The 25,108-nt window shown below is 45.0% G+C and overlaps 1 protein-coding gene across 1 annotated transcript; it reads left to right on the top strand.

Moving 5' to 3' along the window:
* The first annotated feature begins 16,813 nt into the window (after window positions 1-16,813).
* On the top strand, window positions 16,814-23,880 carry LOC133368753 (homeobox protein Nkx-2.6-like). Its single transcript, XM_061593369.1, is given in 2 exon segments — window positions 16,814-16,955; window positions 23,618-23,880. Coding segments are annotated over 2 exon segments (405 nt in total).
* The last annotated feature ends 1,228 nt before the right edge of the window (window positions 23,881-25,108 follow it).

The raw sequence follows: 25,108 nt of genomic DNA, 5'->3' as shown, positions 1-25,108 counted from the left end.
ACCAGAATCACTTTCCAAATCCAGCCAGGACACCCCTAAGTGGAAAACTCCCCTTGTAGAAAAAGCTCAGGGCTTGCCCATTAATCTGCAAAGCCATTAGGGGCGGATAAAGCTCCTTCCCCCAATTCTTTCCTGCTTGTCTCAATGGCAGCCAAGCATTGTACTTTGGCGCCAGCTGCCTCTTGCCATCAACAAACCCCAGGGTGTAAGGTTACTGTCTATTTGCTGTTGCCAGTTGGGATGTTTTGTGTCACAAGCCAGCCTTTTAGACATGACAATGAATCCAAGATGGGATAAAGAGAGAAACAACAGCAGCTCTCCCCTATCAGCAACGAGGGATGGGTGGTGGGGGGGGCAGCAATCCACATGCCCTATCTGCACTATACATCTAAAACATTGTCTTACCACTTTAAACAGTCATGGCTTCTCCCAAAGAATCCTGGGAACTGCCATTTGTTAAGGGTTCTTAGAGCTGAGAACCCTATTCCTCACACAGAGCGACAATTCCCAGAGTTCCCTGGGGAGAAGGGACCAATTGTTAAACCATTCTGAGAGTTGTAGCTCTGTGAGGGGAATAGGATTCTCTGGACAACTCTCAGCACCAGAGGTGTAGTTGCCCAGGGTATCAGGGGGTCTTAGACCTTTACTTTTTTAGGAGCAGGGTCCCAGCAGGGTCCCTATGTCTCCAGCATCCTATGAGACAATCAGAATGAAAGGGGAGTGTGTTAACCAACGAGAAGAGTCTTCTAACATGCTTCCTTGTCCTTTCTTGCTGATTGGAGGCAATCAGAGTGAAAGGAGGTGAGTCAGCCATTGAGAAGAGTCTTCTCAGCAGCTAAAACTCTCCCCTTTCATGCTAATTGGCTCCTAGGCATACATGTGTTGTTGTGGGAGAAGGTGTTAACAAGGATCTCATTCTTGACCAAGCAGCAAAATAAGGGAGGGCGGGGCTGTGACGGGCCCTGCACTTCTGAATTTGCCACTATACTACTGCTTGGCACCCTTAACAAACTACAGTTCCCAGGATTCTTAGGGGGAAGCCATGACTGTTTAAAATGGTATGATACTGCTTTATGTGTATAGTGCAGATGGGGTGCCGGTCCCTGCTTAGTTTCAGCAAGGATGCAGCCTCATTTGCTTCAGACCTATCAGGAGCAGCAGGATCTCAGTGCTGCTCCCCACTGTGTTGAACCTTTGAACTGGAGGTGACAGTCTTCTCAATGAACTACCTCCAAGCCCTGGATGGACTCCATCCCTCCAGGCTGGTCATTAGATCCTCTTGGGCAGGAATGGGTATAAGAGGGCTTCCTGTTACTGCCAAACCTTACGTGGGCAACAGGTCTTCTTTTGTCCCTGACTTCTTGTCTCCTGCTTTCTCTTCTGGTTTTGACTTGCTCTTTGGTCCTGACACCTGGATTGCCCACATTGTGGTGCATTAGGTGGGGCATCGCTGCAGTGCCACCCTCCTAACTGCAGTGACAGTGCTGAGATGGGTCAGGGCAAGGTAGCAGTGGAGTCCAGGTTGGCAATGACAGCGGGTGCAGATACATCTGCCCTGGTGCCAACTTGGTGTTTCTCCTGCCCTTGCCACAAACCCTGCCTAACTCTATCCTGGTCTCAGCAAACGGCAGCCATCACCACAGCCAGGAAGCTAGCACAGTGGCAGCCTTGGGTGGTTCTGATTTACTCTTCAGTCTGACTACTGGCTCATTGCACAGCTCCTTGTTCCCAGCTTACTCCAGTCAGTCAGCTGCCCTTGTCTCCACATCTGACTAGGCCATATCCAGAGACCCTGTGTGCCACCTATGCACTGACCACATTTTTTTGACATCTGCTGTGCAAATGGCCTAGATAAGCACAGACGCCTTATGGCTGGGCAGGAGCAAGTGCATTAAATCCAGTAGAATCCCAAATTTGATGATAATGATGATGATGTATATCCCACCCTTTCTCCCAAAGGAGCAATGACAGCAGCAAACGCATTTACAACAAAACATTAAAAAAAAAAAAAACTAGTTGCATATAAAAACAATCTTCTATCCAGTCACCTCCGGGTTGGCAAAAAACAGTCTCCTTCAGCCATCAAATGCCTGGATGAACAGGAATGTTTTCAAATTCCTCCCAAAAGTCAAGAATGATGGGGACAGATGCACTGCACCAGGGAGGGCGTCCTTCCCTGGCACCACCTGTGACGCTCTCACTTGTGGCTACCAGCAGATAGGATCGTCAGGTTTATTCTTACCCTTTACAGCACTAGCACTGACCTCAAAAGAACCTACTGCTAGGCAGCACCACCCAACACTCTGTAACCCTTTTAGCCAATAGACTGTGCCTAGTCTCTGCTTGGCTATTCCGATACCTTGTGTCAATGGGTATAGGTAATTTGTAACCCCCCCTGCAGCCCCTTGACTCTGAAGCATACAGCCCTTGGTTTCTCTGTGGGACTGGATACACTTTCCTCCGATCTGCCGCTGCCACCATTCGATACAAACTGTTCAGCCTTGGTTACTCTGCCATCCCCCCTGGATTGTGTATCCCAGGTGAAGAATCAGGCTTTTTGTAAACAAAGAAATATTTATTGAACACTAAAAATAACAAGATTACTTAATTACTTTGTTGACAAGCTTATGGTTTCATATATGTTTTCTTATGTACTTTACTTCCTAATAATTGGCTCAGAACTCCTATTTCACTCTCTCAACAGCCACCTTATACTCTCCACATCAACCTCTCCACCAACAACAACCACCAAACCTCCAACAACAACAACCACCAAACCTCCACCCAGATTCAACTGTCATCCTTCCATTTATACTCCCAGCCATTCAAACACTCAGCCAATCATTCAGCATTCTACTGCTCATGTACTCCCCCTCCTCTTTCACTCCACTTACCATATATCTTCTATATAACCAGCACTTACCATATTTTCAATATAAGCAGGAACATCACAAGGGCATTCCACAACAAGGAGCCAACACTGAAAAGGTCCTGTCACAGGTCAGCACCCGTGGCACTACCACCAAAAAGACCTCACCTACTGATATGTAGGGTCCGAGATGGTTGATACTAGGGACGGCACTCTTTTAGGTAAAATCATAGAATAGCAGAGTTGGAAGGGGTCTATTGTTGGAAGTGGGGCAAGAAAGAGCAACTCCTGCTTTGTTCTTTTGTTTATGTTCCAGAAGGGAGATAGAGTTAGGGTCATCCAGATGGCTAGGCTTGGCTACCTTTACCTGGGATGCTCTGACTGACTTCCTTCCGTTAGACTGATATGCTTAGGGAAGCTTATCTGCCTCTCCTCCTTCTGCCCTTTCCCTTCTTCTCTTCTTCAACTGTCCGAGAGAGAGGAGACATCCCTTTGTCTCTGCTGTCTCCCTCCTGAGCCATGAGGGCAACTCCCAAACTTGGGTGTTACACCTCCAACTTAGTTAGTTAGTTAAAACTAGGTATACCTTTCCTATCTACTATATATTTCTATAAATATTATTATTATTATTTATTACATTTGTATACCGCCCCATAGCCGGAGCTCTCTGGGTGGTTTACAACAATTAAAAAGATTAAAAACAAATATACAAATATACAAATTTAAAAAAACTTTAAAAAAAAACGTTTGGGGGATTTGGGAGAGATTCCTGCCTGGCCAGCTCTGCACCTTGAACACAAGCCCATCTGTCCATTCAAGAACATGAAGGACAGTCTAGCAGCAAACATGGGTAGCTCTCTTCCCTCCACCCTCAAAGGCAGCACTGTTCCTCGTCCATTTCAACCAGAGGCTGGTGGTGAGGCTCCCCTTCAGAGCCTTCCTCTGCAGCCACCTCCTGTGGGGCAGCTGCCTGAAGCAGGACCACTTTGTAGGAGGCTGAAGAGGGGCCAATTCCACAGAAGAGAGAGGGAGGCTGTGCAACACCAGGCAGACAAACCGGTGTTGTGGAATTTTCTCCTTAATGGAGTCCTTGTCCAGGAAATAACACTGAGGCAGGTTGAAGCTTACAGCTGTTTATTATACTCACAATTGCAAGGAGCCCCGGCCAGCATGTGCTATGGCGGGAGACTGCTTTCTTCCCCAAATTGGGGGTCTTTTATAGGTTTTTACTATGTACAGTCATGTGTCCCAAGGTACCCAATAAGGGACTTTACCTGTTTCCCGCTTCCACCTGGCTCTGTGATTCGCCACGTAATTCTCCATTACAGGGAAGTAAGAATGCACATACTCATCTTTTGTCTGCCCAGTCCTGTTGCAACATCTGTCCCCTTCCATCTTATCTACATACCAATAACGACCCTCAGAGGTGGAATTTTTCACTTCAGTCCCTTTGGATGTATCAAAGACGTCCACATTCATCATTTCCATAATTGCACTTTCCGTGTCCTTTCTAGCCAATTCCATTTCTACATGCATCTGTCTTTTCTCAGCTCTAGTCATGTTTTGCGTTCTGGGCTTCACACGATCTGTACACGTACCATATACAATGGGGATACAGTTCATCTCACAGCAAAATAACAGTCCTATACATACAATGATTATTCCAAGATTACCATTCCCTTCAGCAGATTCCTTAGCCAGGTTCCCGCATCAGGTAGCCAGCTCCAAACGTCCCAAATGGCTCCTTCGTTTTGAACCTGGTTTGCTTGTTGGGCCAGTTTGTAGATATTGTGTATGGCACCCGTGATGTGGATTTTGCCAGCGGTAATGTGAGTGCAACACTCTTGCCCAGCTAGTCCACACACAACTTCCTTGGGAACTGAGTAAATAATCTCAAACCAAGTGATTTTGGAGGGCAACCTGCCTGGTTTGTTATAGTTCGATATTTCCAAGGGATAAGGCAGAAGCAGTTTCATTTAGGGAACTTTCAAGCATGGCACTGAGTCGCAATATTTGCAGGTGGTTCGCCCCTGCTCCATAAGAGGGAGAAACGCCCTCAGCCAAGTTTCCCCAGTGGCGACTACTGTATCTTCCATTGATTGGGAATCAATAGCTCGGTAATTCCGCACTCTCCCTTTAGGAGGAGTATTCAGAATTCTGATGCCTGTGAATACCAGACCCAAGTAGCCAGAGCCCTGTGCCCCTGGGGGTAGGTGCTTTTAGGCTTCATGCCCACGATTCACCACCATGCACTGCAGTTTCTCAGGGTTTTGGGGTTCCTCATACTGGAACATAGCCAGATTGCTTGACGTGTTTCCTTTGCAGAGGCTGTGATGCCTTTTCTGCCGTTCCTGTGCCCAGCTTCCACACCACACTTGGTATAATCATGTCACAGAATCTTTTTTCCTCCAAAAGAGTATCCAGCTGTCTGTCATTAGTTGCAGAGATTGCTGGTGCATACTGTCTCCCACTAGGGTACCATTCCCTGTAAGGTTGAGGCACAGAAGGCCCTGCGGCATTCCAGAAAGGGAGATGTACTTGGGCGTGTTAAAAGGTCTGTCAGCAGTGAGACCCATGTCTCTTACTAGACCGATGGCATTTAGAGGCGCCCCTGTGAATGTGTACCTCCCTTATGGTGTGTGGGAGTATGGACGCACACCTAGCAAGTGGTTTGGTTCAGTGCAGTAGCGGTTTCTACTAGCAGTTGTAAATGGGTGTTTTGACTCCACTCAGTGGCAGCAAGGGTTGTGTGTGTAAGGCTGAGGCAATTATTATTCTTACCCAGTTCTTGTAGGTTCCCATCAAGTCCATAATGTAAAAACAGTATCTGTCACTAATATCAGACCACCCAGTCACCCCTTCTGTGGGGGTTATACCTTGTTGGTCCCACAGTCACCTTTTGGGATTTATTTCGCTTGCTCTTCCTTTAGGAGCACCCTTCAGTTTTGGTTGTCCACCTTCTCCCACTGGGCCGTCTTCCTGTTCCTCCTCTGTCAGAGCCGGTCAATGGGGGGCATTTCTTCCCAGGGTAGCTCCTTGTAGCTGTCTCACTCACTCAGCAGCAATGGGATGCATGGATTCAAGTCTTTTATTCAGCAACCCGAGTGGCTGTGGCAGTGGAATCTCCTGGTTGAAGCACACAAGCAGCTGCAACCCAATTTTTTCAATATTTTTTCCAATCCAGTTTTTCAATCCACTGCTGCATCCCTCCTTTGGACAGGTGACCCACAGAGTGGGTCACCTGTGCAAGAGAGAATAAGAGGGTTGAAGGAGCAACAAGACTTCCATCAGTAGAGCACTTCCTAATTAAAATATTACAAATGTATCCATTAAAGAAAAAATGATGAAGATGTACAAATACCATTGCACATTATTACACACATCATCACACATCCATTGTCTTGACACTCATTGACTGGGCTACCGGTTGCCTCACACATACCCGTACATTCATTCCTCACATAGAGCAGAGCAAAACCATTCCTTGATATATATATATAGAGAGAGAGAGAAAGCAGTATAGATAAACAGTAGAATACCTTTCATCATAGCAAAAACAATTAATAGGAAAGTAAAGGTTGAATAGTCAGACCATTGACATTATGCCAAACCCAACACAACATATACAAATCTGATTTCTTCAATATCTACAATATCATACATTAATTATGACAAGAGCAGTCCTTTCAAGTTTGGACTTAAGTTGCCTTTTAGCACAAAGTTCATCCTTCGAAAATTGAATGCTTCTGTTAGGTGAAAGCTGGCTTGTCCTGTAGATCAATGTTGGAAATGCAACAACAACAAAAAACAACCCCCGTGTGACAAAGAAGCTCTGCAAGCTTCATTTTTAAAGCTGTGAAACATATCATCAAACAGGGAGTTGAATCAGGAGTACAGGAATTCATGGTACCAAGTGAACAGGAATATTCTTTGGCTTCGATGGCAATTTAGGAATCGGAAAACTCAATCATAGCTGGCCATATGCAGAGTTCTACATCTTACAAATGTCCCCAAAAAAACCTAATTTTATAGCTGCCACCAAGGATCTGAATCCACTCCAACTTCCCAGTAGTTGGGCAATTTAATGCTGAGATGCCAGAATTCCAGCATCCTTTGTTGCAAAAAATGAATCACACACAAAAATATATTCTATAGGCTAAGAAAGGAAGGAGACTGGTCCTCTCTTCACTTCTCTATGAAGAGAAAAGACACCTCCTTTTAAGGAAAAAAACCAACTAATTCAAGTATGGTAGATTGCTTCCTAGACTCCGACTTAACCCATCTCCGATTAAACTGCCAAGAAGCAATAAACAGGAGAAAATAGATGCAAACCCACACATTCTTCCTCAGGCTACGAGGATACAGAGGGCTGTCCCCTCAAAGAGCACTCTTTAAGGCCATCTTGCCTCCAGATGGCCCAGATGCAAGTTACCCACAAGCTGTCCCTCCTTGTCATTCCGAGGCTAAAGTTCAACAGCCATAGTGTTTCTTTTATGAATACCTTTTGCTAGTAATGTAAAACAAAGAAATGTTAGTGGCACAAATAAATTAGGTTTTGTTCCAAATTGGCAGGGAGTTCCAGTGGTGCGCTTCCTGTATGCAAGGCAGTTGCTTTAACAAGGAACAAATGCACTAACATGTGTTAGAATTATGAACAGCATTTTACAGGGAAAAACTTCATGAATAACAGTGTGGTTTACATGCACAAGGTATGAGGGTGAGGAAAGCACTTCCCTGGTTTAGTTCAGGACTTACAATTGAAAGTCCTGGTCCTGGACAGCATCTGGGGGTGAGTTTCTGTTTTGGAAACAAAGTAACATTAATTCCCAATGTGAATTCTAATGTAAGGTAGACAATTGCTATGGCTGGAAGCTCTACATTTTGGTCCTCGTTTTAGTCAAAAAAGTGGTTTGCGGGCAAAAACCTTTTGTGGGGGGGAATATTCATTAATGGAAAAACTATGCCTTGATGGATCCAAAGAAAACAAACCAAGCTTTCAAACTCAATAATATTAATATTAATAATAAGCTCCTTAGTTTACAGTGTAAAATCTTATCTGTAATGACTTTGCCTAGTTACAAGAGGGCATAACAATAGACTTAAACAACAAAGTGGCCTCAGTTTTCCTTATCTAGAGAATAGGCAAATCATACATTTTACAGAGGAGTTTTTTTTCTTTTCAAAACAAATTACTTGGGTTCTAGCCTTCAGGAGAGGTTTTGTTCCCCTTATGAAAGAAAGAACCTTCAAGAAGTTTTGTTGTTGGCTTCCATATTTTCCTTCTTAAGTACGCTGCAATATGCACTCTTTTTCATCCAATTTCAAAATTTTAATAGAGATGGGTTCCAATTCATGATCAGGCAAAAAACACACATCTCTTGTCAGTTGATTTTAGGTGGCTGCAGCTCAGTGCAAGCAGTTAAAAGATGTGAGCGCAGGGGAACCAGATTTTTATTTTATTTTATTTTTTGTAGTATTGTGACCTGGGTCTTTATCGGGCCACTTAAGAGCAGTGTTTCCAACCCTGGTGCCAGTTTGAGTAAACAGGGCTTGGCGTTGCTCGGGGGAAGGTAAAAGTCCTGCCAAAATTTGATTCACATCAGCCCACATGGGGTTGTACACATCAAAAAGTTGTCCTAATTTTTTTTCCCAGAAAATTCTCAGGGGGGCAGGGGGGGAAAGGCTGTTGCCAGGGGGGAGAGCCGCCTCCGTCCCCAGACAAAAGAGGGGCAGGCAGTGTAAAAATGAAGAGGGGAGAAGGGGACAAAAACCCCAACAACAACAGATCTCTAGTCTCAACATACTCTCTCACACACATTTCTGGTAAAAAGTACATCCTTGGTCTTGCGACTTAAAAGGGAACCGCAAAAGGAGGAGTGGGAGAGCCAGGGGCAAGAGAGAGTGAGTCAGGCAGGGCAGTGGGGTGGGAGTTCCAGGGATCGTTATTTGAGACTCCAAGGTGGGAGGCAGCAACGCCCAAGAGTCAAAGGGGTCACCAAGTGGGACGGCAGGGTGATAGGGTGGGGCCCCAGACAGAACAAGATACAAAGGCTGCAAGGGTTGGTGCACAGACATGGCAGGCTTAGAAGCCTTAAATTCTTTATTTTCGGCCGTTAATTTTAGAGCTAGAGTCTTTCCAGCTTGCCAATTGGGATTTTAAAGGATTTTAATTTTTGCTTCTTCCCCCTTTCTTCTCAAAAGGACCAGTAGTTTATCCGGTGGGGGTGCGGAGTCTCTAGAAAACCCCTGAGATTACCGGTATCAGGAAACTGCAGTTCAGGATTTATTTATTTATGTTTCTTTGTTTTAGGTATACCCATTCCAGAGGTGCGCTAGCGGAACTAACTTTTCTCCGATCTTTGGACCTAACCTGGATCCATAATTCTTACACATATTAACCCAAGGGTGGTTTTTTTTTTTTCAGAACTGGGATAGGACTGTCCTGAACCCATTTTCAGGTGGGCGGTCTGGTGGGCAAAGGAAGGAGAGGGAAAAAAGAGGTAGAAACTGGGCATCCCCGGAAAATAGGAAAGCAGCAGACAGTCCCCCAGACCTTTTCTGTAAGGGAATAACACACGACTAGGCCAGCAGCAGGAAGCCGGTTCCAGTCACAGAATTTGCGGGAGACCAGCTTCAGGAATCCGATTTCGGCCAATTACAGGAAATCAGATTCAGTCAGGAAATCGATTTCACTCAGCAGCAGAAATTTAGACAGAGGCCAAATTAAGGCTTCAAACGCTACCCGGTCGTTTTGTACTTACCACCACCAGGAAGAGGCTCGCGCTTGAGATGACCAAGGGACCAAACGGTCTCTACTAATGTGGCGTGCTGTTCAGCCGCTGAAGTGGGAGCCGCTTCCCAGTGAAGCGCCTGGATCCTGCTCATAGCGCCATAATGTTATGGAATTTTCTCCTTAATGGAGTCCTTGTCCAGGAAATGACACTGAGGCAGGTTGAAGCTTACAGCTGTTTATTATACTCACAATTGCAAGGAGCCCCGGCCAGCATGTGCTATGGCGGGAGACTGCTTTCTTCCCCAAATTGTGGGGTCTTTTATAGGGTTTTACAATGTACAGTCGTGTGTCCCAAGGTACCCAATAAGGGACTTTACCTGTTTCCCGCTTCCACCTGGCTCTGTGTTTCTCCAGGTAATTCTCCATTACAGGAAAGTAAGAACGCACATACTCATCTTTTGTCTGCCCAGTCCTGTTGCAACATCTGTCCCCTTCCATCTTATCTACATACCAATAACGACCCTCAGAGGTGGAATTTTCCACTTCACCGGCTTCCAGTGCTGCCATCAACAAAGAAGGAAGCCAGAGGACCAGTGCAGTGTCATAGATGTGGGTAGTGTTAAAGGGGCACTCGTTCATTATCACAGTGCAGGCGGGCATCAGCTGGAAGGGCAGAACTGTTGCAACCAGTAAAGAGATGATGGCCACTGTTGACAACAGTGAGGGAGATGGCAAGTGCCAGCCCCATGCAGCAGGCTCCTGAGATCAGGACATTTGCCAAGGATCCAAGGCAGGCAATGTGGGAGAAGCTCCGGGACACCAGGATCACGAGGACGCCGGCAGCAACACTCAAGAGCCCAGAAGCCACTGCAACTGTTGGAATAGGCAAATTTGCATGTTCACTTTAAAGGATTTTTGAGGAAATATCCCATGTACCTGTTTACCATGATGTAACCTCCTAATGGGTGGGGTTAGTTACCTGGCTTCCTCCTCCTTTGTCCTGGAGATTCCTGCATATTCTCCTTTGCTGATCTTTTTACCTCTGGGAGAGGCTGCATGGCAGATGCTCTCCTCTGAGAGCATCACTACCAAAGACTAAGATGGACTAAGACTTCTACTTTTTCTTTCATCTAAGCTAGAGCCTATGTTTCTGAACATATGAAAGGTCGTGAGTAAATATTCTTTATCTTTTACCTAAGAAGATTGTGTCTGTTGTTATTTGTGCCTACGGAAAGGTGTAGACTGGTTTTATCTCACTCTGCTGCTTGCAATTTTATATCTCTGCTAAGAAATAGGACCACGAAACTTAGTTCCTATTTCATTTTATATTTTTAAAATACCAAACAGCAATGACATGAGCCACGGCTTACTCCGAGGTGATGGTGTGCACAGGCTGCTGGGCCACGTGGCGCAGGAGGGAGCTGTGGACGATGGCCCCCAGCACCAAGGTCAAGTGGCCCAGGACCACCAGTCAGATGCCGCTGAGAGCTAGCTGCTGGGCTCTGAAGCCCGCCTCGGCAGGGAGGGACCGAGGGACTCTAGTAGCTTTTCTTATTTTACTAAATATTAAGTCTCAGTGATCTCAATGAAGGGTAAAAGCCTGCTTTCTTAGGTAAACGCACACACTGGCACACAGCATCTCAGACCATTGACATCTATAAGGCCATCGAATCCAAACACCTGTTCAATGCAGGAATCCAAATTAAGGCATACCTGACAGGTGGCTGTTCCTAAAATAGAAGAGTTGGAAGGGGCCTATAAGGTCATCCAGTCCAACCCGCTCCTCAATGCAGCCATTTAGGGCTTTATATGCTTGCACAGACCTTGAATTGGACCAGTAGCTCATAGGTAGCCAGTGCAGCACTTTTATATATATATATATATAATATTTTAAGACTGGTGTCACATATATATACATATGGAGGCATACCTGCCTTTCCCCCCAAAAGCATCCTCTGTTCTACTTCCCAATCCCAAGAGACAAAAACAGAGTACCCCAAGCGCATAGCGATTCACAATAGTCTGGGTGCCAAAGGGATCAGCCTGGAACTTTGGTGTGCCAAATACGTTTTCATTGTTTGTGTATCTTTATATGCAGATGCCAAAAGCAGATGATGCCATTCTGTAACCTTTTGGTCATTTGAGATATCCAATGTTTCAGTAACCAAGAAAGACAAAATTGGTCATGTAGTAAAACACATATGGAATGACTAAGAGCAGGGCCAGCACTAGTGTGCAGTGGGCCCTTGGGCGGCAGACTGCAGGGGCCCTCAAAGGTGATGGCTAGGCCCAGCCACATCTCACAGATTAGCATGCTGCAAACGCACACCAACCATCACCCCAGATAGGGGGGGCCTGTTGATGCCCCTGCCTCCATCTTTGGTGGTGGCAAGCATGCACGTGCAGAGTGCTAATGGCTACCATCATCCAAGGTGCAGGAGGGACATAAACCCATTATTACCAATTTACTTGCTAAGTGAAAACATTTCCTTGACCCTAAATGAACTGAATGCCAGCAGAGAAATTTAAAACAAGCGGAGGTGGGTTTTTTTTTTACAATTCTTGCATTCCCACCAACACTCTCTGCCCAACCCATGCAATCATGGCTAGAATAGGTGGGGGGGGGAGGAGAGTAGAGGGGGAAGGGAAGGGGGAAGAGGGGAGCAGAAGGAGGGGAAAGGAGGGATTGGGAGGGGTGGGGGAAGGATGAAGGAAGAGGGAGGGAAGGGGCAAAAGGGAAGTGATGGGAGGAAGGAGGAAGAGGGGAGGGCAGGTTTAATTATTTGCATGCTTACTGAGTTCAATGAGATTTACTCCTGTGCCATCATGCTTGAAAATGAAATGGACTGCCTTCAAGTTGATCCTGACTTATTGCGACCCTATGAATAGGGTTTTCATGGTAATCGGTATTCAGAGGTGGTTTGCCATTGCCTTCCCCTGAGGCTGAGAGGCAGTGACTGGCCCAAGGTCACCCAGTGAACTTCACGGCTGCGTGGGGATTTGAACCCTGGTCTCCCAGGTCGTAGTCCTAGGATAGGTAAAACTGACCATGGGGGAGGAGGAGGGGGAAGGAGGGGATGGGGGAGGGGAAGGAAGGAGGGAAGGAAGGGAGAGGGAAGGGGCAAGAGGGAGGAGATAGGAGGAGGAGGGCAGGTTTGATCATTTGCATGCTTTTTGAGTTCAGTGGGATTTATTCCTGTGCAGTCATGCTTAGGGTAGGTGAAACTGACCTGGGGGAGGGGTGGGGGGCAGGAAGGGGAGGGGAGGAGATTGGGTGGGTGGGCACTGAGCAGAGGGGAAGTCCCTTTCCTTTCCAAAGGGAAACACTGTGAAGAGTATCATTCTTTTTCAGGGTCTCCCCCACCTTTTTATTCTACAGCAGGCACATGTAGCCCCCACCCACCCAAATTTAAACCAAAGCTGTCCCTGGCCACATCCGCACCAGACTGTTATTTCACTTTAGGCAGTCATGGCTTCTCCCAAAGAATCCTGGGAAGTGTAGTTAGTGAAGGGTGCCGAGAGTTGCTAGGAGATGCCCTGTTCCACTCACAGAGCTTCCATCAGAGCAGCTGACTGTTAAACTACTCTGGCCACTATCTCTCTCAGAGGAATAGGAGTCTCCTCTCAGGACCCTCCACAAACTACACTTCCCAGGATTCATTGAGGGCAGCCATGAGTGTCTCAAGTGAAATAAAGGTCTGGTGTGGGTGTGGCCGCCTGATTAGCCAAGCCAAGCAGCTGTGAGTGTGGCTTTTAGAACACAGACGGTTCTTACTGAGCATGCCCAACATTATCATTCAATTCAATGCAAAATTGATTAAATTAATTAAAAACCAGCCAGGCATTTTTTTTTAACTTTTAAACTGCAGAAGATGAAGGTCAGTGTATGGGGCAAGGTCAGTAACAGGATTACAGGTACTCTGTGAACATGGCTGATTTTTAATTAATTTCAACAGATTATGAGAACTCTTGACAGAAAAAAGTCCAAAAGGTGTCTGGTTTTTTTCTCTTTCTTTTTATACTTTGAACTCTCTATTCTCTCTGACAGTTTTGTGTATTGCCATGAAAATGTAGAAGTTTGTAAAGCAAGCGTTTCTGAGTTCAGGACTACAAGTTTTGTAAGGTTTTGTTTTGAAATGAGGTTATGGGAAGCATCAGAATGACATGGGGTATTTTCAATTTAACATTGCGGAATGCAAAAAATCCATGCTGACTATAGTATACACCACTCTCGTCGCTGTATAATCTGGAAGGAGAAGAACACAGCAGCCCAAGAAGCTGCCTCATACTAAGTCAGATCAGTGGTCTTTGTACCTCAGTATTGCCTACAATGACAGGCAGCAGCTCTATAGGATTTCAGACAAGGAACAGTGCCAAGCCCTACCTGGAGATGCTTGGAATTGAACCTGGGGCTTTCTATATGCAAAGCAGATGCTCTAACATTATACTTAAGTGATAACTATTTTTATTACTGAGTCATAATACATTTATATCTCATCTTTCCTCCAAGGCTCTCAGACTGGCATACACGATTCTTCCCCCTCCTCATTTTATCTTCACAACAACCCTGTGAGGTACGTTAGGCTAATAGGTGGTGTTACCCAGTCAACTTCATGGGTGGGTGGGGGATTGAGCTCTGGCTTTCCAGGTTCTAGTCCCATGTTCTAAAATGGGCTGCTTACTTTTGGGGCCCATGGCACATTTGCAAACTTGAGAAAATGTCATGGGCACCATCACAACACGCAGCAGACTAGCACACCCAGCATCCTAATGTGTTGCCAACAATGTTTCAAGCCTAATCTCAGGAGCGATGGGGAGGAGACCCTGCTGGCACTAGAGAAGGCCTCTGAGGGCACATGTGCACCTGTAGGTGCCACATAGACCCCCTGCTCTAGCTACTGCACCACTCTCTCTCTAAGTGCCTGGCTTTCACTTCAAAAAGCATTGAGGAAGGTGGAACTGGTACCTCTTCTCCAGGCTTCAAGTTGCTTGATGCCTTTGATGGCTGGTTTGTTCTGTGGTCCCTTCAGTGACAAATGAAACGATGACTCAAGCGACCCTGTTCACAAAGCAATGGGAAAGGACAGAAGTGAAGAGAATTGTTCGCTCGCTCTGGGAAGCCATCCAGCAAGAGGACGTGTCATAATGGAGGACACTTCAATGTTACTTAGCAACCTTTGTCAACAAGGGGCTTTGTTCCTCTCAATGTTACTTTCGTATAGCTTTCAATGGATGAAGCTGGTTTTTTGGGGGGTGCGGTTAAATTAAAGAAAAATCCATTTATTAATTTACAAAAATTGCAAAACATGGTATGTTCAATAACAATGTTAATGATATCAGTGACATCAATAATAACAGGGGCAATAACATTAATAATTGTACCTTGCTAATCATCATCATCATGCTAGTATATTATTCTTAAGGGGGTTGAAAAGAAATAAAATACTACTACTGAATTAATGTAATGGCTCGAGTATAATTATTCAACACATTGTCTTCTGCTTTGTTGATTCATTGTCGACATATATTTCATACATTCAGCATTACTGATCATTTAATTAAATAGTCATATCATTTTGGTCCACCAGATGAGGGGTGGTCTAGAATATTTAAGTAAATAAATATGAATAAAATTATATAAATTATTATGTTGGCTACATAATATAAATAAAAATTATTAAATTGGCCATAATAAATAAATAAAATATTTATTTTTATTTACTGAAAAAAATTGAGATCACCCCTCATCCCATGGATTTTAAGGCAGTGTCCAATCATACAAATACAAAGAAAGAAAGAAAAATAATGTCCTTCAAACAAAAATAAGACTGAGAAACAAAGATAAACTATTGAAGCAGGTTACACAATCCCTGGGCGAATAAAAAAAATGTAACCTAGTAGAGGAAAGATTACAGTATAGTTGTAGCCAGTGGGCAGCCAGGTTGGGCAGTGCCAAGGGCCCCTGCCCCTGACAGCAGTGGTGCAGTGGCAAATTCAGAAGTGCTGGGTCCCTTCATAATAGTCACAGTCACACACCCCTCTAAAATTATAAAACCCGTTAAGATTATAGAATAATCTGGCCAGGCCTTACTGCTGCTTTATTAGACTTTTCTCAGTGGCCAACACACTTTCCTTTCTTGCTGACTGGCTCATAGGACACTGGAGATATAAGGACCCTGCTGCGACCTGGCTCCCCAAAAAGTAAGAGGTCTAGGACCCCCTGAGACCCTGGACCACTACACCCCTGACTGAGAGAGACCCCTGCTGGTGGAGCTGAGCATGTGTAGTTCCCACTCTGTGATCTGCGCCAGCACCTTGGATTATGGTAGCCATTAGCACTCTGCACGTGCATGCTTGTCTCTTGGGACTGGGAAGTAGAACAGAGGATGCTTTTGGGGGGAAAGGCAGGTATGCCTCCATATATATATTTCAACAGATTATGAGAACTCTGAGAGAAAAAAATCCAAAAGGCGTCTTGGGACTCTCGATTCTGTTTTGTGTATCGCCATGAAAATTGAAAGGGTTGTTAAGCAAGCATTTCTGAGTCAGGACTATAGATTTTGTAAGGTTTTGTTTTGAAATGAGCTTATGGCAAGCATCACAATGGCAAGTGGGAGTATTTTCAATTTAACATTGCAGAATGTGAAAAATCCACGCTGGCTATAGTATACTGCCACTCTCGTGGCTTTATAATAAAGTAGCTTTTCTTATTTTACTAAATCTTAAGTCTCAGTGATCTCAATGCAGGGTAAAAGCATGCTACTTAGGTAAGCACGCACACTGGCACACAGTATCTCAGACCATTGGCAATCTCTACTAATATCTATACAAATTTACATAACATGTAGGCCTTCCAGATCCGTGGTTGCCTTGAGAAACCTTTCCAGAAAGGGGCAGAAAGGGGAATAGAGAGTGGGCAGTCACATGACTCCAAGAAACCAGCTGGGGAGCCCTCCACAGCTCCGGCGTTTGTCTTCTCGTTCATTCACAATCCCAAGGGATGCGGACGGCTGTGGCATCACACGGAGTCCTGAACTCTAGAGCGGCAAGTTCGAATCCAACGTGGTGGGCTCCTTTTCCAGTTGGATGAAACTGGGATTTGTTCGTCAGTTTGCTTCTTTCTGGTAGAAATATACACATTTGGACACTGGAGGCCGCGACTGGGCTATTTTCTCTTCGCTGCTATTTTTTTTTCTTAAAACAACCCGACAATGCTGTCAAGCCCAGTCAGTTCCACCACCCCTTTTTCTGTCATACACATTTTGACGCTGGAACAGCAAAGCACTCGATGTGGCAATTTTCCTGGCTTCTCCTCGACGGGGCTTCCGTCTCCCGCACGGGGACCGCGGAGGAGTATCAGCGAGGTCAACGGAGGGCGGAGGAAGAGGGGAATCCATCTCGAGGCAGAATTCCCGGGAGGAAGGAAATATGCATCTTCGGCTGCAATCCTAACCCAGTTTACCTGGCAGTAAGGCCCATTGAATTCAATGGGACTTGCTTCTAAGTAGGCACGGTTGAGATCGTACTATAAATAAGGTGAGAGGGGGCGGGGGAGGGTCCCGGGGCCTTGGGCTGTCAAGGAGAACGTCGTTTATTTTTCGTTCATTGCAGGCGAGTTATTTTATTTTCAAGAAACACAAACTCCGACTGCGATCCTCTAAGCAATTTCTCCGGAGCTAAACCTTCAAAGAGATTTTATAAAGGAAGCATGCAGCCTTTGACAATTAATTGCCTGTTCTGTTAGTTCCCGAACAATTACGTCATGGGGGTGGGGTGTATTTTTAAATGTTCTTGGGCACAATTTGGTCCATTGGTTATTATGCCTGAAAACCTTGAAATACATTTTAGAATCCCTTATGATCTCTGTCACTCGCCCTCACACACAACCACGCATCATTTACTTCCCAAACAGTGGTCTAAATGGGTCTATTCTGCGATGTGTGGTTCATGTGGACTACAAGCTTGACCTTCATCCCATTTCTGCACATGCCAAGGCTGCAAACTTAAGCATGCTTGCTTTGAGCAAACATACCTAGGGGGTGTGCCTAGAAATCCTATTTGCGCTTCTTTGGGAGAAAGAGCCGTATCTCAGGAGGAAAGCATTTGCTTTGCAGGCAAGAGGTCCCAGGTTCAATCCCGGCGTCTCCAGAAAGGGCTGGGAAAGATTCTCTGTCTGAAACCCTGGAGAACTGCTGCCAGTCAGTGTAGGCAATGCTGGCATAGGTAGACCAATGATCTGTTGTGTGATTTTGTTTAAATTGGTTGAGATTGGTTTTTTCCCAAACTGCTTCATAGCGTCTGGATTTCAGATGTCTGGCGCTGGTCGTCTAAAATTCAGTTATGTTATGTTTATTTATACTCTGCCGTTCGGCCAAAAGGCCCTCAAGGCAGATTACAGAAAAAGTAAACACAAATATAAAAATACATCAACAGGGCAATACATCAATCAATAAGCAGTACATTGTACAAAAAATTAAATTAGATAGCAAATAACATTATATTAAGAAAAAATATCCAGGAAAGGCATTCTGTCTCGCCTGAACTTACAACTATTTCAAGGGCGGTACACCTGTCCGAAACGGCAATGGCCTGCGGCTCAGGCCAAGAGTAGTACAGCTTAACGCTGAGGGTCTCCATCAGCATGCCCTGGCCCATGACGCTTATGATCCTCAACAAATATCCCAATAAGCTGTGAGTGACTTGGATTCGTTTTTAAATGGCACTGGCACTCCAGGACGAGCATATATGAAGGACTGAGGCGGCTTAAACTGTCCCCGATTGCATCAAGGCTCCCTTGCTATGGACCTGAGGGAATCGGTTCTGTTCAAAACGATGAGTTGCAGCCAGTGTTACTCCTACTTTGGGTAGCCCCATTGAAAAATAATAGACACGACTAATGTAGGTTCATTAATTTCAGTGAGTCTGCGCTGCTCCTTGATTGGATGCAACCTAGTCGATCTTCCTTCCGAGTAGAGGCAGGCACAGGATCGCGCTGCGATTTTGGAAGTCATTAATTTTAACGGCGCTTCCGTCAAAGAAAAGGCTCATTTGGGAGTAGGAAGCGTTTGACTTTAACGGGACTGGCATATGATGGGGGCAGTAAATCACTTAGGGTCGACCTTGACCTGGGGAGGGGGGGTTCCACTGCAGTATGTGGCTGGGGGGGAAGGATGTTCTCGACAGTGCCCCCCCTCCAGCTATGGGATGCTCTCCCTCGCCTAGGTTTACCTGTGCACCAGGTAAAGGCTTTTTTTATGACCCCAAGTCTTGTAACGTCAAGGGACTGTTAAAAGATCTTATAGATTACCTTTCCAAATCCCTAAAGTTATAGTCTCTATGGCTGAGGGTGGTTGGGTGCCTTCTAGTTTCGTGGTGTTTTTTGTTTTTTAAAAAAAGCTCTTTCTATTAAGTATTACCTTTCTATTATTATTATTTATACTCTTACCTGTCCTCCAGACCTTTGGTCTGGCTTAGTTTAAGGCAGCTGCTGTTCTTCTCCTTCCAGATAATGCTATAAATTGGAGTACATTTTTCTCTCCCTTTTCTCCTTCCAACAGCCCTGCGAGGTAGGTTACTCTGAGAGAGAGTGGCTGGCCCAACGTCACCCAGTGAGCCTCATGGTCCAGCGAGGATTTGAAACCTGGCCTCCCTGGACGCAGTTCAGCACTCTAACCACTAGGCCACCCTGGCTCAATATATGGCATTGTTAATTAAGCTCTCTGTTATTTCTTCGTTCTTTTTGAAGAGCTGCTTTGGGTTTTAACATTGACTTTTCCTTGCAGTGGTTTTCTTTTTAACCTGTACACCTCTTAAATTAAATATTTTACTCGTCTTGACGAGGGGGCGGGTGACGCGGAAGCAGAACGAGTCAGAGGGCGTATTCCCCCGTAAATGCTTAGCACAGGGTTTGTTTGAGGGGGGCGGGTGGAAGGTGGAAGAGTATTTTGTTTCGATAGCCTAATTTTTTTTCCGGAAAGGGAAAGTTGTCTAACAGTGCGATTCCACGCAATGTCTTAGAAACAAGAAGCGTTGTGTTCAGTTGTTGGACGCAGGGGGACTGTCTAAGAGGGCAGCCTCAAACTACTCCTCTTCACCTTGACCGGGAAGCAAGTTACACCGAGTTCAATAGGACTTACTTCCGAGTAAGAGTGCATGGAATGGGATCGACACCTTTGTCCGTCTGTTTTACACACAAACGCACTACACTGTTCTGATTTCTTTTATTTTTCTTTACATGTATATCCCACCTTTCCTCCAAGAAGCTCAAATCCCCCGCCTGATTTTATCCTCACAATTAGACCCGTAGCGAGGGGGACGCCCCCCTAAAAATTTCTCCCCCTATTTTTACAAAAAATAAATAATTGATTTTATTACAGACCAAAATTTGGTCACACCCCCTAGCACCTTTAGGATGGCTACGGTCCCTGCGAGGGGGCAACGACAAACTCTTCTCTCTGTGTGTAAAGCAAAATACACTAGAGTTTAGAGCTATTAAAACTGTGTCCTATAGAGCAGGTTCACACGAAAAGTTCATTTTCTTGTCGTCGGTAAGGATCGGCTTTTGTTCCGACAGCCGTCTTCGTTTTCACTCGAGAAAAGACAGTTGGAAAACTCCAGAAAATACTTTAAAGACTTTTTAGGCTGCACTCTTATGCCCACATACCTAGGAGTCAGCTTCAGCGAAATCAGTGGGACTTACCTCTGAGTAGACATGTAACTAACAGTGTGAGTCGAACCACGTGTACCCAGAAGCAAGTCCTAGTGAATTCAGTGGAGCTTAAGTCCCAAGTATGTGGGCACAGGGCTGCAAATATAGAATCACAGAACCGTAGAGCTGGAAGGGGCCTATAAGGCCATCCAGTCCAACCCCCTGCTCAACGCAGGAATCCAACTCAAAACATACTCGACAGGTGGCGGTCCAGCTGCCTCTTGAATGCCTTTGGTATTGAAGAGCCCACCATCTCCCTAGGTAATTGGTTCCATTGTCTACCCCTCTCACAGAACGGAAGTTTTTCCTGATGTTCAGTCGAAATCTGGCTTCCGGCAACTTGAAAGAAATGTGCATGTTTTCTCACTGCATTCCTAGCAAATATTGTTTAGGGATCCTAACCATACTTAGAATGTGTGAATAATCTCAATGAGGCTGACTTCTGAGTAAAAAGGCTTAGTTACGATTGCCCTGAATGGCCACATCAGAATGAATGCTCATGAAACAACCAAGACTGAAATAAATTAAATTAACCTGCAAACAAATCAGGATAAGTGGTTAATACAGGAAGCTCTCACTGAAATAATTCCCACTGACTTTAATGTGATGCTTTGATCTGGAAACACTCTCAGTGAAATCGATGGTAGGAGCAGGTGCCGCTGTATTCTGTGCATGCTTACTTGGAAGTAAGTTCCACTGTGTTTAGTAGGGCTTACTCCAAGGTAAGAGTGCCTGACATCAAAACTGTGTTAAAGTATTTCACTGTGGATCGGGACACCTGATTTATTTATTTATTTTGTTAGGATTATTTGGTATTCATTTATTTAATAGTTCAAAGTGACTTCATTCAAACTTCTTGAGACAACAGTCTGATTATATCCCAGATGCGCCAGGTTCAGCTAGACTGCATTGAGTTGTAAATCACCAAATTGTGGTACTATGCATGTTTGTCTAGGAGTAAGCCCCACTGAACTCAATGGGACTTGCTTCTGAGTAGGCACTTATAGGATTGGGCTGCATCATTCCTGGGCAGAGATAAGGAAGGGCGGGATATAAATTTAATCAATAACCATTATCATCATCATCATCATCATCATTATTAGAAGGGGGTAGAAAAAGAGGAAGGCCAAACAAGTGTTGAACTGATTCCATAAAGGAAGCCACAGACCTGAACTTACAAGATTTGAACAGGGTGGTTCATGACAGATGCTCTTGGAGGTCGCTGATTCACAGGGTCACCATAAGTTGCAGTCGACTTGGAGGCACATAACAATAATAATAATAATAATATTGGTGGTGATGATGATAATGATGATGATGATAATAATAATAATAATAATAATAATAATGTCTTGCACAGTCTCTGAAAATGTTTTCTATGTTTCCCCACCTTTTCATTTGATTTCACTGTTGTTTTTTGTTTTTAGTGCTGCTAAGGTGCTGGACTACGACCTGGGAGAGCAGGGTTTGAATCCCCACGCAGCCATGAAGCTCACTGGGTGACCTTGGGCCAGTCACTGCCTCTCATCCTCAGAGGGAGGCAATGGTAAACCCCCTCTGAATACTGCTTACCATGAAAACCCTATTCATAGGGTCACCATAAGTCAGAATCGACTTGAAGGCAGTCCATTTCCTTCCTTCAGTTCAACTGGGTTGTATTCAATGCTAGCCCTACTCGGAGTAGACCCATTGAAATTGAGGGATATGCAGAGTTGATAGGTCCATTCATTTCAATGGGTCTATTTTGAGTAGGAGTAACATCGGACAGAGTCTAATGTTTTGTTTTTGTGAGCTTTGTCTGTACATTCAGGAAAGCTGGATGAAAATATTTTTTTGTTGAAGAGCACCTATTACCCACCTTCTGGCTCAGAGGATCCAAAGATTTCCTAAAATGTTTTTTTAAAAAAACTAAAGTCCCAGCACATTTTCCTCTGATGCTTTCCTTACAGAAAAAAACTGTGATCTTTTGGGGAAGTGAGTTTGTTGCACAAGATTTCCCAGTCAACTCTAATAACCCGACCAGAATTTGCCGGAATGTGATTGAATCCGACCCAAAAATATTCTGGCAGCACTTTAAGAAGGCATCCATTGGATCAGACTGTGAGCACCAGTGGAATAACACATACTTTAAATAAAAGTATTTGCAAAATCCTTCAGCTGCACCCAGGGGTGTAGTCACCTGGGGTCCTGGTGACCTCACTTCTTGGGAGCTAGGTCCCAGCAGGGTCCCTATATCTCCAGCAACTTATGAGCATGAAAGGGGAGTGTATTAGCCACTGAGAAGAGTCCCAATGTGTCACAGAATCATAGAATCATAGAATAGCAGAGTTGGAAGGGGCCTATAAGGCCATCAAGTCCAATCCCCTGCTCAATGCAGGAATCCAAATCAAAGCATTCTCGACAGATGGCTGTCCAGCTGCCTCTTGAAGGCCTCCAGTGTCGGAGAGCCCACTACCTCTCTGGGTAATTGGTTCCATTGTCGTATGGCTCTAACAGTTAGGTTTTCCTGATGTTCAGTCGAAATCTGGCTTCCTGAAACTTGAGCCCATTTTTCCATGTCCTGCACTCTGGGACTATCAAGAAGAGATCCCAGTCCTCCTCTGTGTGACAACCTTTCATGTACTTGAACAGCGCTATCATATCTCCCCTCAGTCTTCTCTTCTCCAGGGTAAACATGCCCAGCTCTTTCAGTCTCTCCTCATAGGGCTTTGTTTCCAGTCCCCTGATCATCCTTTTTGCCCTCCTCTGAACCTGTTCCAGTTTGTCTGCATCCTTCTTGAAGTGCAGAGATGCAGTACTCAAGATGAGGCCTAACCAGTGCTGAATAGAGAGGAACTAATACTTCACGCGATTTGGAAACTATACTTCTGTTAATGCAGCCTAATATAGCATTTGCCTTTTTTGCAGCCACATCGCCCTGTTGGCTCATATTCAGCTTGTGATCAACAACAATTCCAAGATCCTTCTCACATGTCGTATTGCTGAGCCAAGTATCCCCCATCTTATAACTGTGCATTTGGTTTCTTTTTCCTAAGTGTAGGACTTCGCATTTATCCCTGTTGAATTTTAATCTGTTGTTTTCAGCCCAATGCTCCAGCCCAATAATAATAATAATAATAATAATAATAATAATAATAAATGTCTGTACTACTGTCAGCACAAGCAATACTGAGCTAGATGGACCAGTGGTCAGATCAGATCTAAGACAGCTTCCTGTGTTCTTAGGAGCCCATTTTAACAAAGAACCATTTGGGTGAAAAATGCACATGTGAACTCCACCTCTCTGCAGATGGTTGCCTAACTGCAGGACCTCCAGAAGGCAACAAGAAGTCAGAGGATTCCTGTGGCCACCCTGGGCCACGGCAGCACAGGAAGCCTTGGGCCCTGTTTTCCCAAGTGCATGTCCTCGAGCTCGAAAGGCACCTTCAACAGCAGCGGTATCTGTCTGCTCCGGAAAGAGAACATCTAGGCAGCCTCTTGAAACTCACCTCCACCCAAGTCAAAATTTGGTTCCAAAACAGGAGGTACAACAGCAAGAGGCAGTAGCAGGATTATTCTTTGGCAGTCTGAGTTGCCTCTTCAAATTGTGCCTTCCCATCCCAGAGGGTAGCTGTTTCCATTCTGGTAAGGGATGGCAGACCATGCTTTGGGGGAGGGGGCAAGCTTACTCTGCCCCATACAGACTGACAATCGGATCTTACACCACCTACTTCAGTGCCTACAGTCATGGAACCTGCAGCTGCTGTTACCCTGTGGTTTCCTCTGCTGGAGCCAACAAAAGCCCATCTGATCAAAGGAGGAACATGAGCTTCATTCACCATGACCAGCACTGTTCAGAACTGGCAGGGACCATGTCCAAGCTACAATGCTGCAGGCAGGAATCAGGGCTGGGTGAACACATCTCAACCTAAACTGATGGCCTAAGACTAGCTTCCAGACAAGTGTGCCACAAGTCACTCAAAGGGCATGAGAATGTGCACACTGCTGTTCCTAAAAAGCACCCCCTGTCCATGCCTCAATGTGATTTTCAGCTTGAGTCTACTGAGCTAAGAAGCAGAATATATTATCAGACCCAAGACCACCACCCGGCAGGCCTCATTCAACTCACCAGCCCTCCACCTTTGCCAGCCAGACCATTTTGCCCAAGCCACACCCACCTGCCCTATACTTGATATCAGGCGTGGAGTAGGTAAATGGCTGTGGTTAAAGGAGGAGGGCTGAATCTATAAAACTACTTAGTGGCTTTTTTTTTACAATCAAAATATAAATTTTGTTAGGTTAAATTAATAAATAAATACCAAAACCAAATTGGCAGTGCTTGTTTTTTCTCTGTTTACAAGTACTTCATTCATTCCCTGTTGCCCCCCTTCAAGGCAGATCCTTGACTTTGTGGTGCTTGCTAAAGATCCTCACCCCTTGCACTGTTGTTCAGCTGCATGTGGGTATCCCCAGCTTTCCTGTTGGGGGAGTCTTGAAACAAAAGGAAAAAAACAGAATTTTCAAGGACAACCAATATGATTTTATATTGATTGTTTTATATTATTGTCTTGTATGCTGCACTGAAATCAAATAAAGATTAGACTTTTTCCATGTATTAAATGATTCCCTCTCTTTACACTGTTCAGGCTGTCAGTGCCATTGATTGCTTATGCAGAGTCCCTCCAAACATCTGTGCATTCATGAGGATTTGTGTTGTGGTATTGGGACCAGAGGTGCAGTTGTCCGGGGTCTTGGGGGGGTGTCTTAGAACCCTTACTTTTTTGGGAGCCAGGTCCAGTAGGATTCCTATGTCTCCAGC

The sequence above is a fragment of the Rhineura floridana genome, chromosome 12, assembly GCF_030035675.1.
Source record: "Rhineura floridana isolate rRhiFlo1 chromosome 12, rRhiFlo1.hap2, whole genome shotgun sequence".
NCBI classification, from domain to species: Eukaryota; Metazoa; Chordata; class Lepidosauria; order Squamata; family Rhineuridae; genus Rhineura; species Rhineura floridana.
Note: the sequence above shows the minus strand (reverse complement) of the source record. Positions and strands in the feature narration are given on the sequence as shown.